The 17,537-nt window shown below is 45.2% G+C and overlaps 1 protein-coding gene across 1 annotated transcript in view; it reads left to right on the forward strand.

The window, feature by feature from the left end:
- Positions 1-17,537, forward strand: part of SETDB2 (SET domain bifurcated histone lysine methyltransferase 2) — a 112,891-nt gene that overhangs the window by 90,473 nt on the left and 4,881 nt on the right. The window contains exons 13-18 of the mRNA XM_053563744.1: positions 2,939-3,072; positions 8,259-8,308; positions 12,781-12,848; positions 13,578-13,617; positions 14,185-14,316; positions 15,672-15,743. Coding sequence (XP_053419719.1) covers positions 2,939-3,072; positions 8,259-8,308; positions 12,781-12,848; positions 13,578-13,617; positions 14,185-14,316; positions 15,672-15,743 — 496 coding nt within the window. The remainder of the gene's footprint in view (positions 1-2,938; positions 3,073-8,258; positions 8,309-12,780; positions 12,849-13,577; positions 13,618-14,184; positions 14,317-15,671; positions 15,744-17,537) is intronic.

Below are 17,537 nucleotides of genomic sequence, written 5' to 3' on the forward strand. Positions count from 1 at the left end.
CTTCGGGAGTACACTAACTATGAGGCGGAGATCTACCTTTGTTTCTAAGCCATGGGGAGACTATTTGGGAGTACACTCTGAGACGGAGATCTACCTTTGTTTCTATCCATGGGGAGACTATTCGGGAGTACACTATGCGACGGAGCTCTACCTTTGTTTCTATCCATGGGGAGACTATTCGGGAGTACACTCTGAGACGGAGATCTACCTTTGTTTCTATCCATGGGGAGACTATTCGGGAGTACACTCTGAGACGGAGATCTACCTTTGTTTCTATCCATGGGGAGACTATTGGGGAGTACACTCTGAGACGGAGATCTACCTTTGTTTCTATCCATGGGGAGACTATTCGGGAGTACACTCTGAGACGGAGATCTACCTTTGTTTCTATCCATGGGGAGACTATTCGGGAGTACACTCTGAGGCGGAGATCTACCTTTGTTTCTATCCATGGGGAGACTATTCGGGAGTACACTCTGAGACGGAGATCTACCTTTGTTTCTATCCATGGGGAGACTATTGGGGAGTACACTCTGAGACGGAGATCTACCTTTGTTTCTATGCATGGGGAGACTATTGGGGAGTACACTCTGAGACGGAGATCTACCTTTGTTTCTATCCATGGGGAGACTATTCGGGAGTACACTCTGAGGTGGAGATCTACCTTTGTTTCTATCCATGGGGAGACTATTCGGGAGTACACTCTGAGACGGAGATCTACCTTTGTTTCTATCCATGGGGAGACTATTCGGGAGTACACTATGCGACGGAGCTCTCCCTTTGTTTCTATCCATGGGGAAACTATTCGGGAGTACACTCTGAGGCGGAGATCTACCTTTGTTTCTATCCATGGGAAGACTATTCGGGAGTACACTATGAGGCGGAGATCTACCTTTGTTTCTATCCATGGGGAGACTATTCGGGAGTACACTCTGAGACGGAGATCTACCTTTGTTTCTATCCATGGGGAGACTATTCGGGAGTACACTATGAGGCGGAGATCTACCTTTGTTTCTATCCATGGGGAGACTATTCGGGAGTACACTATGAGGCGGAGATCTACCTTTGTTTCTATCCATGGGGAGACTATTTGGGAGTACACTCTGAGGCGGAGATCTACCTTTGTTTCTATCCATGGGGAGACTATTGGGGAGTACACTCTGAGACGGAGATCTACCTTTGTTTCTATCCATGGGGAGACTATTCGGGAGTACACTATGAGGCGGAGATCTACCTTTGTTTCTATCCATGGGGAGACTATTCGGGAGTACACTCTGAGACGGAGATCTACCTTTGTTTCTATCCATGGGGAGACTATTCGGGAGTACACTATGAGGCGGAGATCTACCTTTGTTTCTATCCATGGGGAGACTATTCGGGAGTACACTATGAGGCGGAGATCTACCTTTGTTTCTATCCATGGGGAGACTATTCGGGAGTACACTATGCGACGGAGCTCTCCCTTTGTTTCTATCCATGGGGAAACTATTTGGGAGTACACTCTGAGGCGGAGATCTACCTTTGTTTCTATCCATGGGAAGACTATTCGGGAGTACACTCTTAGGCGGAGATCTACCTTTGTTTCTATCCATGGGAAGACTATTTGGGAGTACACTCTGAGGCGGAGATCTACCTTTGTTTCTATCCATGGGAAGACTATTCCGGAGTACACTATGAGGCGGAGATCTGGCTTTGTTTCTATCCATGGGGAGACTATTCGGGAGTACACTATGAGGCGGAGCTCTACCTTTGTTTCTATCGATGGGGAGACTATTTGGGAGTACAGTATGAGGTGGAGATCTACCTTTGTTTCTATCCATGGGGAGACTATTCGGGAGTACACTCTGAGGCGGAGCTCTACCTTTGTTTCTATCCATGGGGAGACTATTCGGGAGTACACTCTGAGGCGGAGATCTGGCTTTGTTTCCTGTATGCATAGCCAATTGCCCTACCACCACCAAAATCAACGATCATAGTGGTATGCACCTATTTGAAATTCCACCTTTGTCATAATCTTATTTTTCACCTATATTTGAATTTTCTTTAACTATTTCTGTACTTACCTGTGCTGATATTGGGACATTGTGCGAGCATCTCCTGTGAGTAAAGTGACTGTGCTGTGGCTCCAGGTCATTCAGCCAGAGCGTGACGCTAACCGCCTGGGCCCTGGCAGGATTCCCCCTAACAGGCTGCACTGGCCACACATACTGTCTCCCTTACTATCCCTACACCACCCTCCTCTGTCAAACACCAAATAGACCAGATAGATAGATAAACATCAATAAAAACATGGGATCAGGCGGTGCCTGTGGCTCAAAGGAGTAGGGCACCGGCCTCATATGCTGGAGGTGGCAGGTTCATACCCAGTCCCAGCCATAAACTGCAAAACAAACAAACAAACATGGGATCAAATAAATTGAACCAAGAAAAAAACTGTTGTTACTTGAGGGTTTTTTTTTGGGGGGGGGGGGTGGGGTGGACATAGTGGCTTATGCCTGTAATCCTGACACTCTGGGAAGCCGAGGTGGGTGGATTGCTTGAGCTCAGGAATTTAAGACCAGCCTGAGCAAGAGGGAGACCCCCACTCTAAAAAAATAGCTGGGCGTGGTACGGCCCCTATAATCTCAGCTACTCAAGAGGCTAAGGCAAGAGAATCACTTGAGCCCAAGATTTTGAGGTTGCTGTGAGCTGTGATGCCAAGGGGCGCTACTGAGGGTGACAAAGTAAGACTCTGTCTCAAAAAAAATAGTAATAATAAAATAAATAAATAAATAAAAGAACTACCCCTAATGTTTGTAGCTGAGGGTGAAATTCTGCTAATGACAACCAGAATAAGAATATAGGGCTGCTGACTTAAATAATAGTTAATGATGTTTTCAAATTTTAACAAAAATTGCAGAAACCAGGTGCTCACTCATTAAAATCTATTCTCTTATAGAAATGTGCCCTGTGTCATAAGACGGGAGCTACCGTGGGGTGCGACAGGAGAAAGTGCAAGAAATCTTACCACTTTTTCTGTGCCAAGGAAGACCACACAGTTCTACAAACTGATGGAGCCAAAGGCACTTACAAGTATTGAATAAAAACATTTTAAAAACCACAGTTGGGGGGCTGGGATAAGGAATGGTTAGAATCAGACAGGAGGTTTTTAAAACTAATTTCATGTAAATAGTTCTCAAATGAGAACATGGTTTGGGGGATGTGGGGGGATGGGCGGAGCGGGTGTGTGTGTGTGTGTGTGTGTGTGACCTGACTTTGCAACATCTCATTTGTTGTTTTTGTCATTTAAAAAAAAATTCCCCCTGTAGTCCCAGCTGCTCGGGAGGCTGAGGCAAGAGAATCGCTTAAGCCCAGGAGTTGGAGGTTGCTGTGAGCTGTGTGAGGCCACGGCACTCTACCGAGGGCCATAAAGTGAGACTCTCTCTACAAAAAAAACAAAAAAAATTCCCTACATCTTTTCTTCCTGGTAGAAAGCATTGCTTGTCATAGTGGCAGCGATGGCCAAAAAGGGTAAGAAACAAAACAGGTAAAGGCCCTTACTTCTTTTTTTTTTTTTTTTTTTTGGCCGGGGCTGGGTTTGAACCCGCCACCTCCGGCATATGGGACCGGCGCCCTACTCCTTGAGCCACAGGAGCCGCCCAAAGGCCCTTACTTCTAAAGCCATCAGCTTCTCCTTCCATCTGTGTGTGGAATATCTTTATATATATATATATATATATTGCACTTTTTGGCCAGGGCCAGGCTTGAACCCACCACCTCCAGTATATGGGTGGGGCCAGCGCCCTACTCCCTGAGCCACAGGCGCCGCCCCTGTGTATGGAATAAACATCATTTCCTACTGTCATAGTGATTAATAGCCACTTGTCACCACCACCATCTTGCCTACAAATAGCTACTAAATGCGATAAAGAAACTGTGTATCAAGTAATTAATCATTAAGGCCTCAAAGAAATATACCGTTTGTATTGCCTTTGAGTTTTAAATTTTTCCCATTTCTTTCAATAATTATTTAGTGTCAGCTCGGCACCCGTAGCACAGCTACATACATCGAGGGTGGCGGATTTGGACCCTGCCTGGGCCTGCCAAACAACAGTGACAACTACAGCAAAAAAACAGCGGGCCATTGTGGTGGGTGCCTGTAGTCCCAGCTACTCTGGAGGCTGAGGCAGGAGGATTACGTGAGGCCAGGAGTTTGAAGATGCAGTGAGCTGTGGTGACTCCACTGCAGTCTAAACTGGTGACAGAGCAAGACAGTGAGTGCCTCAGAAAAAGGGTGAAGGAACAAATAGTCTTAGAAACATTTTTGACCTTCGTAAATTTATGATACGGAATAAAAAAGAAAATGGTCTGAAGTTGAAAAGCCAGGTTAACCCTTCCCACTGTGGGAGGGAAGGTACACAGATTCTGCTTGAACATTTTCCTGTTTTTTTTTTTTTTTTGTAGAGACAGAGTTTCACTGTACCGCCCTCGGGTAGAGTGCCGTGGTGTCACACGGCTCACAGCAACCTCTAACTCTTGGGCTTACGTGATTCTCTTGCCTCAGCCTCCCGAGCAGCTGGGACTACAGGCGCCCGCCACAACGCCCGGCTATTTTTTGGTTGCAGTTTGGCCGGGGCTGGGTTTGAACCCGCCACCCTCGGCATATGGGGACGGCGCCCCACTCACTGAGCCACAGGCGCCGCCCCTGCTTGAACATTTTAAATCTCGGTGAAATGTATTTTTTTTTTTTTTTTTTTTTTAGAGACAGAGTTTCACTGTACCGCCCTCGGGTAGAGTGCCGTGGCCTCACACAGCTCACAGCAACCTCTAACTCTTGGGCTTATGCGATTCTCCTGCCTCAGCCTCCCGAGCAACTGGGACTACAGGTGCCCGCCACAACGCCCGTCTATTTTTTGGTTGCAGTTTGGCCGGGGCCGGGTTTGAACCTGCCACCCTCGGTATATGGGGCCGGTGCCCTGCTCACTGAGCCACAGGTGCCGCCCGAAATGTATTTTTTTTTTATCACAACATTCTGAATAATAAGATTAGTGTTAGGAAAGCATTTATTGTTTGAAATACGATTTTTGCAAGATTTGTTACATTCTTTGTTTTTTATTTGAGAGTCTCACTTTGTCACCCTGGGTAGAGTGCTGTGGCGTCACAGCTCCCACAGCTCACAGCAACCTCAAACCCTTGGGCACAAGCAATTCTCTCATCTCAGCCTCCCAATTAGCTGGGACTACAGGCACCCGCCACAATGCTTGGCTATTTTCTGTTGTTGTCATTGTTGTTTGTTTGTTTAGTAGGTCTGCGCTGGGTTCGAACCCGCTAGCCCCGGTGCATGTGGCCAGTGCCCTAACCATTGAGTACAGGTGCCCAGCCAAGATTTGTTATATTACTTCTTTTTTTTTTGATTTGTTACATTGTTAAAGTGATTTTTTTTTTTTTTTTTGAGACAGAGTCTCTGTTGCCCAAGCTAGAATGCCATAAGCCTACCTCACAGCAATCTCAAACTCCTGGGTTCAAGTGATCCTCCTGCCTCAGACTCCCAAGTACCTGGGACTCCAGGTGCCCACCACAGTGCCCAGCTAATTTTCAGTAGAAACGGGGTCTTGTTCTTGCTCAGGCTGCTCTTGAACTCCTGCGCTCAGCTGATCCACCCACCTCAGCCTCCCAGAGTGCTGGGATTACAGGTGTGAGCCATCGAGCCTGGCCTTTTAAAGTGATTTTTAAAAAATTCCATTTAGAAGCTGACTTTCTCCCCCTGTGGGCATATGCTCCTAATTTTGCCTTAGTATTCCTGGCACTGCTTTATTAATTTATTTAACAACCATTTGCTTTATGCTAGACATAGTTCTAAATGCTTTATAAATGCTTAGCTGGGCGTTGTGGCGGGCGCCTGTAGTCCCAGCTGCTCGGGAGGCTGAGGCAAGAGAATGGCGTAAGCCCAAGAGCCCACACAGCTAGTAAGTAGCAGAGCCTCAGGGCTTTTCACACCAATTGTCTTTAGGCCTTGGGGCCATACTTTCAACATGGGAAAGCCTACCATTAGAAGTAGTTTGCTAAATAATGTAAAATCTGATTATGAGAAAGTTCCACAGGTATTCTGTCGCTTGAGACATTAGAAAAGAAATGTGTAAATATGGTAATTTTGTACTCATTTTTGTATTTGACTTGTTAAGACTTGTGGGTTGTTATATTTTTAGAATTTCACTTTTTTTTTTTTTTTTTTGTAGAGACAGAGTCTCACTTTATGGCCCTCGGTAGAGTGCCGTGGCCTCACCCAGCTCACAGCAACCTCCAACTCCTGGGCTTAGGCGATTCTCTTGCCTCAGCCTCCTGAGTAGCTGGGACTACAGGCGCCCGCCACAACGCCCACCTATAGAATTTCACTTTTGTTACTTACCTTCCTGAAGGCTCGTTTTATTGTGACCTTGACCTAAAACACAGGATCAAACAAAAAGGAGTGAAATTCTTGTTAAAGTGTAAAAAAAATCTATTGATCACACATTAGTAGAACTAATGCATAAGGACTCAATAAAATAGGGTTTTTTTTTTCCATTTTTTAATTACAGAACAGGTGAACACTTATTCATTTTTTAATTGAATTTAAACATTCTGAGTGCCTGTGGAATATGAGACACTTGGCTAGGTGCTTTGAGACACAGAAGGGAGGCTGGGCTGTGGCTCAGGCCTGCAATCCTAGCACTCTGGAGGCTGAGGCAGGAGGATCACCTGAGGCCAGAAGCTGGAGAGCAGACTGGCAACATAGTGAGACCTCATATCTACCCCTCCAAAAAAATTAGCCCTGCATGGTGGTGATGCCTATAGTCCCGATACTTGGGAAGCGATACTTGGGAGGATTGCTTGAGCCCACGAGTTTGGGGTTGCAAATGAGCCATGATCACACCACTGTACTCCAGCCTGGGCAGCAGAGCCAGACCCTGTTTCAAAACAAACAACAACAACAAAAAAGGGCAGGGGAGGATAAGGTATAGACTGAATCTCAGAGAGGTTATCACTTGGAGGGCAAAGCAGAAGGCGGTCAGTGCCAGCGGAAGCACATGGCACGGCTGGGCAGGAGAGGGTCCACGTGAAGAGAGCTTTGAGAATTGCCAACAGTGTGGGTGCGGGGAGTAGGGGCAACATTAGGGTTTGTCCTCAGATTTTCTACACTTTTAATAGTTTCAAAAAATTTAAGCACTTGGCAAATGAAAATGCTCAGAGATACCAAAATCCACGTTGCAGGGGGGAGACTAATTCTGAGTGGGTGTTGCTGGGAGGCCAGTGGAAGTGATAGGAAGAAACCACAGGTACCCAGAGGCAAGGAGGCGTCTTCACCCCCACCCATGTGGAAAGGAAGGGAGATGAGCTGAGGCTGAGGAGGAAAAAAGGCTGGAGAGAAAATGGGACCTCAGCAGTTTCTTAAAATACACTCTGTTTCTCCTGCTGTGCTGCTTTTTTTTGGAAGACACCATTCTTCCATCAATTCTAGGCTCTTTGTAGGTCAAATCTAAGACCTGTGGGAGACACTTGTTGATTTTTTTGTTTGTTTGAAACAGACTCTCACTTTGTTACCCTTGGTAGAGAGCTGTGGTGTCATAGCTCACAGCAACCTCAAACTCTTGGGCTCAAGTGATCCTCTTGCCTCAGCCTGCTGAGTAGCAGGGACTGTAGGCACCCTCCACAACGCCTGGCTATTTTTAGAGACAGGGTCTCACTCTGGCTCAGGCTGGTCTCGAACTTGTAAGCTGAGGCAGTTCACGCGCCTGTTCCTCCCAGAGTGCTGGGATTACAGGCGAGAGCCACCGTGCCTGACCAACCTGTTGATTTTGAAAACTGTTTTTCCCTAAATTAATGCATGCAATTTTGTGTTGTTTATTGTTGAAAATCGGCAGAATTTTGTGTAGTCCAACGGAAATCTGCCTGCCTTAGAAGATACTGGACCTTTAAGTATCTTTATACAGTAAATCCTCTTGACTGCTGTACATGAACTACTGGTGTTCAAGACAGTCTAATCAGCACTCCCTCCTCAGAGGAACACAGTGATCTTCTGAAGGCTCAGAGAGCAGAGACGTCTGAAAGAGTCTCTGTCTACACTTGATGTGGATCACTAATTTTACACAGGCTTACACAGCCTTTTAAAAGTAAATATTTAAGGTGAAGCCATCATGCAAAATAGGTAGTACCTTTTAAAATCAAGACAGACATAATATTTGAAAACTGTAAATAAAAATATTTTATAATTCTTTGAAATGTTTGAAATTGCCTATTTTCAGATTGTTATGCCAACAACATGCTCCTAAATCACTGGACAGCACTCATTGTGGTAAGTTTCTAAAATTCAGTACTGTGGGTTTAAAGAAAGGTACATTGAGGCCAGAAGCAGTGGCTCATGCCTATAATTCTAGCACTCTGGAGGCCAAGGTGAGAGGATCCCTTGATCTTACGAGTTTGAGACCAGCTTGCACAACAGCAAGAAAAACTAGCCGGGGATAGTAACAGGAGTCTGTAGTCCCAGCTACCTGGGAGGCTAAGGAAGGAGGATCACTTGAGTACAAGAGTTTGAGGTTGCTGTGAGCCAAAATGATGCCACGGCACTCTAACCTGGGTGACAGAGCCAGACCCTGTCTCAAAAAAAGAAAAAAAAGCACAGCCTCGGCACCTGGAGCACAGTGATTACGGCGCCAGCCACTGCACCAAGGTTGGCTGGTTCGAACCCAGCCCGGGCCAGCTAAACAATGACAGCTGAAACAACAGCAGCAACAAAAAAAAAATAGCCGGGAGTTGTGGCGGGTGCCTATAGTCTCAGCTACTTGGGAGGCTGAGGCAAGAGAATCATGTAAGCCCAAGAGTTTGAGGTTGCTGTGAGCTGTGTGACGCCACGGCACTCTACTGAGGGCGACATACACTGCCTCAAAAAAAAAAAAAATACATTTAGGTTAAGAGGAGGAATAGCCTGATTTAACAGCCTTATTGAATTAAAATGCAGGGATTTTTTGCTTTTTATTTGTTTTTATTGAGGCAGAATCTCACTCTGTCTCCTGGGCAGAGTACAACCTCAAGCTATTGGGCTCAAGCGATCCTCTTGCCTCCGTTTTTCTATTTTTAGTAGAGATAGACTCTTGTTCAGACTGGTCTCGAACTGAGCTCTAGCAATCCCCCCGCCTCAGCCTCCCAGAGCGCCAGGATTACGGGCGTGAGCCACCATGCCCTGCCTAAAATACGAAGTTTTGAAAGTTCAAATTTTGCATAGCTATAAAACTGTGAGTTTCTTTCTGTAGCATGTAATTGAGTGATTTTTCTTGGTTGTCAATGAGACCTGTTTTCTCCAGGCCATTCTCTGACGTCTTTTACCCTCACTGCACCTAAAAAGCATTGACTTTTGTGCCCACTGCTCTTCTATGTTAGAATTTTCAGTAGATTAAAATTAACAAAGTGCTGCACATTCCCGGAATGAAAACCTCCTAAGAATGTACAGTTAGCATCTGAGTTCTAATTAAGGCAAACTGAGACTTGCCTCTGTGGAGTTGCGGGGTGCACTGCTGGGGCAGCAGTGCCTTGGCAGGCCCACATCCGGCATATTTGCTGCGACCTGCAATCAGGACCTCTTTGGAAAAGACAGTTCCATGTCCCACCAGCTGCATTTTATGGTGGTAAACAACACTCTCTAAATGGTGTCTCTACCCTCATTTTTCTGTCATTACCCTTTTAATTCATCAGGAAATACTATGAAAAATACTGCTTTTTTTTGGAGACAGAGTTTCACTTTGTCACCCTCTGTAGAGTGCTGTGGAGTCATAGCTAAGAGCAACCTCAAATTCCTGGGCTCAAGCGATTCTCCTGCCTCAGCCTCCCGAGCAGCTGGGACTACAGGCGCCCGCCACAACGCCCGGCTATTTTTAGAGACGGACAGGGTCTCACACTGGCTCAGGCTGGTCTCCAACCTTGTGAGCTCGGGCAGTCCATCCTCCTCGGATCACAGGCATGAGTCATCTCGCCTGGCCTGAAATACTGCTTTCAAACAGCAATTATTTTTTTTTGTAGAGACAGAGTCTCACTGTACCGCCCTCGGATAGAGTGGCGTCATACGGCTCACAGCAACCTCTAACTCTTGGGCTTAGGCAATTCTCCTGCCTCAGCCTCCCGAGCAGCTGGGACTACAGGCGCCCACCACAACGCCCGGCTATTTTTTTTGTTGCAGTTTGGCCGGGGCTGGGTTTGAACCCGCCACCCTCAGCATATGGGGCCGGCGCCCTACTCACTGAGCCATAGGCGCCGCCCTCAAACAGCAATTATTAACAGGAAAAGAAGACATTATCATTATTAGGTTTATTTTTATTTATTTATTTAGAAACAGAGTGTCACTTTGTTACCCTTGGTAGGGTACCATGGTGTCAGCTCACTCCTGAGCTTAAGTGATTCTCTTACCTCAGCCTCCCAAGTAGCTGGAACTACAGGCACCTGCCACAACGCCCGGCTGTTTTTAGAGATGAGGTCTTGCTCTGGCTAAGGCTGGTCTCCAACCTGTGAGCTGAGGCAATCCACCTGCCTCGGCCTCCCAAGTGCTGGGATTACAGGCTTGAGCCACCTCGCCCAGCCCACACTATTAGGTTTAAAAAACAGATTATAACACTGTCTAAAATGAATCCTCTCCCTCTAGGAAATTGTTTCTTTTGAAGGTTTCTACAACTTTTTTGTGTAGATGAACATACCTACTGTTACACTTTGCTTTTTTCACTTCCTGTATGGCTTACAGATACTTCCCTATCAGTACAAATGGACTCTAACTCATTTTTAAAAGGCTTCATAGTATTTTGTTGTGTAGCTGTAACACAATCGGACTGTTTCTCTGCTTGATGAACATTTAGGTTATTTCTCCTTTTTCCTGTTACGATAATACTGTAGTTAATGTTCTCTATATATCTTTGTGTCTCTGTGTAACTATACTATTAGGGAAACTTCCTGTAAGTAAAATTGCTGGGTGAAAGAACATAAACAGTGAATCTCTGGATGACTACTGGCTCATTATCCTCCAAAGAGGCTGCACCATTTGCCCAAATTCTTGCAAACACGTTAAACATCTTCATCAGTCTGATAGGTGAAGAATGTTTTACCTTGCATATCTTTACTTAGGGGGGAAACCAAGTGCATTCCCATATCTCTTCATTAATTATATTTATTTTCTTGTGACCTGATTTGTTCATTTTCTTCTTTTCCTTTCCTTTTTTTTGAGACAGTCTCACTCTGTCACCCTGGATATTGTGTCATAGCTCACAGTGACCTCAAACCCTCAAACTCTCAGGCTCAAGTGATCTTTTTGCCTCAGCCTCCCCAGTAGCTGAGACTACAGGCACATATCACAATACTTAGCTAGTTTTTCTATTTTTAGTAGAGATGGGGTCTTGCTTTTGCTCAGGCTGGACTTGAACTCCTGAGCTCAAGCAATCCACCCACCTCAGCCTCCCAGAGTGCCTGGATTTGTATTAACATTTTTTTTTTGAGACAGAGTCTCACTATGTCACCCTTGGTAGAGTGCCATGGTGTCACAGCTCACAGCAACCTCAAACTCTTGGGCTTAAGTGATTCTCTTGCCTCAGCCTCCCAAGTAGCTGGGACCACTGGCGCCCACCACAACCCGACTATTTTTTTGTTGTAGTTGTTGTTGTTTAGCTGGCCCAGGCCAGGTTTGAACCCTCGGTGCATGTGGCCGGTGCTATAGCCACTGTGCTATGGATGCTGAACCTATATTAACTTCAAAGGTTTTTTTTTGAGACAGAGCCTCAAGCTGTCACCCTGGGTAGAGTGCTGTGGCATCACAGCTCACAGCAACCTCCAACTCTTGGGCTCAAGCGATTCTCCTGCCTCCGCCTCCCAAGTAGCTGGGACTACAGGCGCCCGCCACAACGCCCAGCTATTTTTTGGTTGCAGCCGTCATTGTTGTTTGGTGGGCTTGGGCTGGCTTCGAACCCACCAGCTCAGGTGTATGTGGCTGGTGCCTTAGCCACTTGAGCCACAGGTGCCGAGCCAACTTTTAAGATCTTTTTATATTTAAAAAATTTTACCTTTTACCATCTGTGCTACAAATGTTTAGCCTTAAGTTTACTGTATCTTTTTTTTTTTTTTTGTAGAGACAGAGTCTCACTTTATTGCCCTCGGTAGAGTGCCGTGGCATCACACAGCTCACAGCAACCTCCAACTCCTGGGCTTAAGCGATTCTCTTGCCTCAGCCTCCCAAGTAGCTGGGACTACAGGCACCCGCCACAACGCCCAGCTATTTTTTGGTTGCAGTTCAGCCGGGTCCGGGTTTGAACCCACTACCCTCGGTATATGGGGCCCTACCGACTGAGCCCTACCGACTGAGCCACAGGCGCCACCCAAGTTTACTGTATCTTTTGACTTTGTTAATAACTTTTGGTACATAAGAGTTTTATATTTGGCTGGGCACTGTGGCTCATATGTGTAATCCTAGCACTTGGGGAAGCCCAGGCAAGACCTGGCTTGAGGTCAGGAGTGCCAGACCAGCCTGGCAAAAGCAAGACCGTAGTGCTACAAAAAGTAGAGAAACCAGCTGGACATGGCGAGCACATGTAGTTCCAGCTACTCAGGAGGCTGAGCTAAGAGGATTGCCTGAGCACAGGGTTGAGGTAGCAGTGAGCGAGGCTGACACTACTGCACTGCAGCGCAGACAACAGAGTGAGACCGAGAGCCGGCCTCCCCCAATTAGTTTTGTATTTTACGTGGTCAAACAGTAATATTTTCCATTATGGATTACAATTTTCTCATGATTTATATTTTTAGCTGAGAATCCAGGAGTGAAAAGTAAAAGAGGAAAGAAGCAATGTCTTTCGGCAGACACTCCCGGACAGGTGATTTGACTTAATTTTTATAGCTTTAAAATTCTTCATATAGAGCCCTTATTCAAACCATTATGGATTTCAGATGGAAAGTACTTTCCAAATCATTTGAATAAAGAGCATTTATTATAACATTCCTCTTCACTTATGTTCTCAGCCTAGATAGACCTTCTATCCCATATTGAGCAAGGCCTTAGGTAACTTGTAGATGATACACCCATCATGATAGGAGTATTAATGAGAAGCTGGAAGTTCCAAGCCCACACCTTTGAGGAGGTGACATACAACAGCATCTATAAAGCATCCCAACGTCAAATTAGTGAGAGCATCTGACCCTATCCGGTGCTTAAAGTCTGTACCAGGCAGAGGTTACCGTCATTCTTCCATAGCCAAGCAGGTCCCAGCCACCTGATCTACACTTGACCTAATCTGCAATTCTTATAAACTTCTGGACTATAATCTGTGAAATATGGAAATATTTTGGAGATTTCAGTCTACACATCAGCTCATATCATCAAAATTCGTACGAGCCAATGACCTTCCCCTCTTCCTGTTTGTAGGAGAGGTGCTCATCAAACACAATGTTTTATTATACATTTGATGTTTACATCCACATGGGAATGTGGGGCATGATTCTCATCACGGGAATGTCATTTCATTGCACACAGCAGACTGGTTTTCATTTCATGAAGTATTGAATGTCAGCATCAAACTCAATGTAATCTTGCTTTTCTCTCCTAGCCACCTGCCAGGATGAAGGCCGAGGATGGCAGATACACAGGTTCGCTGAGTGATGTCTATACCAGATATGACCAACATACCGTACTTATAACAATGTCCACCCATGTATTCCAAAGTTGGTCCCGTTTTCTTCATCTATAATTGTAGTTCAGAGATTTCGGCATAGAGACAGAGTTGAGGGTCTGCAAGGAGAGGCGGCCAGTCCAGGGATAAGGAATGGCGTCCTTAGAGGAAAGAGAAGAGTGGAGTCTGACCAGGGGTCAGCTTGCTCAGCCTGATCAGTATAGCGGGACTGGGGCAGTGGCGGAGTCATCCTCTTCTGGTTGATGTTGGTGAGGCTGCAGTGGGTGTACCACCGGGGCTGGCCTCTTGTGCCAGTCAGAATTATGGGCATACCCCTACTGCGGGCCAGTCTGTGGGTACAGCGTTTCTAGGAACTCTGGCCTTGAAGCACTGCAGGAGTCTGGGTAGGAGGGTGCTATTTTTTTCTAAAATGGATGCATTCTTGTTACAATGTCTTTTTTTTTTTTTTTTTTTTTTTTGAGACAGAGTTCTGACTCTGCCACCCTGGGCAGACCATTTCCTAAAGCGTTTTTCTCATTCTTAGATGCAGTTGTGAAAGTTCTTTTTCTTAAGAAATGTAAAGAAGCAGGGCTTCTCAGTGACTTATTTGAAGAACTAGTAGACAGACTTCATCTGATTCAGCACAGACTCACGGAGGGGACTCCTTCAGAGTCAGGTACTGGAGGGGCAGTGCTTCCAAGGGGAGAGTCTTCTCGCAGACCTGGATGGAAAACAAGAGCACACCAAGGAAAAGAAAGATGCGTGTTCTTTCCATGCTATCTCTTTCCCTTTCCTTTATCTCATTCTTTAATAAAAACCATTGTGCCACATTTACTGGCTTTTAGAAATCAACAGGATGTGGGTAATTCAAACTCTGTGATTTTGTCGCAAGCACCCTGATGTCCTGGATAGTGATGTTTTCCAGAGGTGCATAACAGGTTGGCTGGTGAGAGACTGGGCCAGGTAGAGCCTGCACCCCATCACCCTGCCTGCGTGCTGTGGAAACCTGAGATCTGGTGTTGACACAGTTTTTATTTAACTCCATTTCTATTCCGTGTAAACCAACTATCCTCTTTTTATAATGTTAACTCAGAGTTTAAAGTATAGAAGGAATTTTAATATCCTCATTGGTGTTTAATTGAGTTAAATATGAACTTTCTCAGAGACTTTTTTCTTTTTTTTTTTCTTGAGACAGAGTCTCACTTTGTCACCCTCTGTAGAGTGCTATAGTGTCATAGCTCACAGCAACCTCAAACTCCTGGGCTCAAATGATTCTCTTGCTTCTGCCTCGTGAGTAGCTGTGACTGCAGGCACCCACCACAGTGCCCGGCTATTTTTTAGAGATGGGGTCTCACTCTTACTCGGGCTGGTCTCGAACTTCTGAGCTCAGGTGATCCACCTGCCTCGGCCTTGCAGAGTGCTGGGATTACAAAGTAAGCCACTTTGCCTGGCAGAAGTCTCTTTCTTAAAGAGCTCTTTGGGAAGCTGAGGCTCTGTTTACACATGCAGGAGTACAGCTGCTTCATCTTCCTATTAACTTGTATCATGAGCTCAAAAACTTTATTATACAGTTATTTCACAAGGAAAAGCTTAATAGTCGATAATGTAGACAACGACATAAGCCTGTGCTTATTTGAAGGGAATTACTTTTTTTTTCTGAAGGTTAATTACTTTCTACAGAACAAAGCTCAAAAGTGAAATCAAGAGTAAACATTTCCAAAAGCTCTTTCATTACTGTTTTATTTCTTATTTTCTCTAGACCAAGCACTTTTCAAACTTCAGTGCACCTGAGAATCCCCTGCAGGGCTTGTGACAGCACAGGCCAAACCTGCTCCCACCCCCAGGTCCGACTCAGTGGAAATGCTGAGAGCGGATTTGCAGCAGGTCCCCTGTGTGCTGTGCTGCCCCGTCTGACACTCAGTGCCACACCAGACTCTTTACTTTTCCCTATTTGGGGTATTTTCTGAGGAGTTTTTGTTCCTATAAATTATTAAAATTACAATAAATATTGAAATGTTTTTCTCTCTACAGAATATGAAGAAATTGCAACTTCACTTTTTGACTGTAGATTGTTTGAAGACACACTGCCAAATTTTCAATCAGGTATAGTTATTGAAATAATATAACGGTGAAAAAAATTACATTTCTAAGAATGTTGTTTTGTTAATTGAAAAAAGTCCATTACAAAATGTAATGCCCTCACCATTCACAGAAGAGAAAAAAATATATATAGATACACATGCACACAGAAACACCACACCCAAGGGGACAGTAGGCATCTGTAGGTGGTTGGGTTACTGATTTTCACCCCCCTTCTTTTGGTGCTATGTTGTATTTTTCATAGTTTCTATATATACACAAATACTTCTGTAATCAGAAAAAAACTCATTAAAAAAGGAGAAATAAGTTGATTCCAAGCTTGAAGAGTACTCTGGCACACCTGTGGTTCAGGGAAGAGGTGTTCAGCTGTGGTAAACCATCCCGCAGCTGCCCCCTTCTCACTTGGTAAACTATATAAAAATTTCAGTTGTTCCAACAGTAATATACAAATTTAAATCTAATCTCCCCAGAGAATGGAGGGTTGTGACAGATTCTAAAAGTTTATTAGAAAAAAATGAGGCTGGGCAAAGTAGCTCACACCTGTAATCCCAGTACTCTGGAAGGCCAAGGTGGGTGGATTGCTTGAGCTCAGGAGTTCAAAACCTGCCTAAGAGAAAGACCCTGTCTCTACTAAAATTAAAAAAACTAGCAGGGTATAGTGGTACACACTTGTAGTCCCAGCTACTCGGGAGGCTAAGGCAGGAGGATCTCTTGAGCCCAAGAGTTGGAGGTTGTTGTGAGCTACAATGCCAGGAGCCGCTACCCAGGGAAACAGAATGAGACTCCGTCTCATAAAAAAGAAAAGAAAACAAACAAAACACCAAGAAATTTTTGTAGAAGAAAGCTGTTGTGAATTTGGAGAGGAAGATATACTTTATAAAGTATCAACCATTCATTAATTGAATACTTTCAGCGTTAAGATGCCATCAAGACAAGCTGAATTTCCCCTTATTAATATAGTCTGTTCTGACCTCTTTTTTTTTTTTTTCGAAACGGAGTCTCAAGCTATCACCCTGGCTAAAGCGCCGTATGGCTCACAGCAACCTCCAACTCTTGGGCTCAAGTGATCCTCTTGCCTCAGTAGAGATGGAGTCTTGCTCTGGCTCAAGCTGGTCTCGAACCCATGAACTCAGGCAAATCCACCTGCCTTGGCTTTCCAAGGCTAGGATTACAGGCATGAGCCACCCCACCTGGCCTGTTCTCACCTCTTTTGTCAAGGCTGGGCAGGGTGTGCAGAGCCTCCTAGAATTAGGTGTCGGGGTCCCCCGTGAAGTTGCACAACACAACTAATACAGTTACATTCATCTATCCAGCAAATATTAGGACACTGAAAACATCAGCTCCTATCCCTGTCTCAACAAATATAATCTTTCTTTTTTTTTTTTTTTGTAGAGACAGAGTTTTACTTTATTGCCCTCGGTAGAGTGCCGTGGCCTCACACAGCTCACAGCAACCTCCAACTCCTGGGCTTAGGCGATTCTCTTGCCTCGGCCTTCCGAGTAGCTGGGACTACAGGCACCCACCACAACGCCCAGCTATTTTGTTGTTGTTGTTGTTGCAGTTTGGCTGGGGCTGGGTTTGAACCTGCCACCCTCGGTATATGGGGCCGGAGCCCTGCTCACTGAGCCACAGGTGCCGCCCAACAAATATAACCTTTCTAATTGGCTTTCTTTCTTTTACCCATTTCTGTTTGAATTTTAATTATTTTATTTTTAGTTTATTATTTCATTTCATTGAAACAGAGTCTCAATTTGTCGCCCTCGGTAGACTGCAGTGGCGTCACAGCTCACAGCAATC

The sequence above is a fragment of the Nycticebus coucang genome, chromosome 15, assembly GCF_027406575.1.
Source record: "Nycticebus coucang isolate mNycCou1 chromosome 15, mNycCou1.pri, whole genome shotgun sequence".
Classification (NCBI taxonomy): domain Eukaryota; kingdom Metazoa; phylum Chordata; class Mammalia; order Primates; family Lorisidae; genus Nycticebus; species Nycticebus coucang.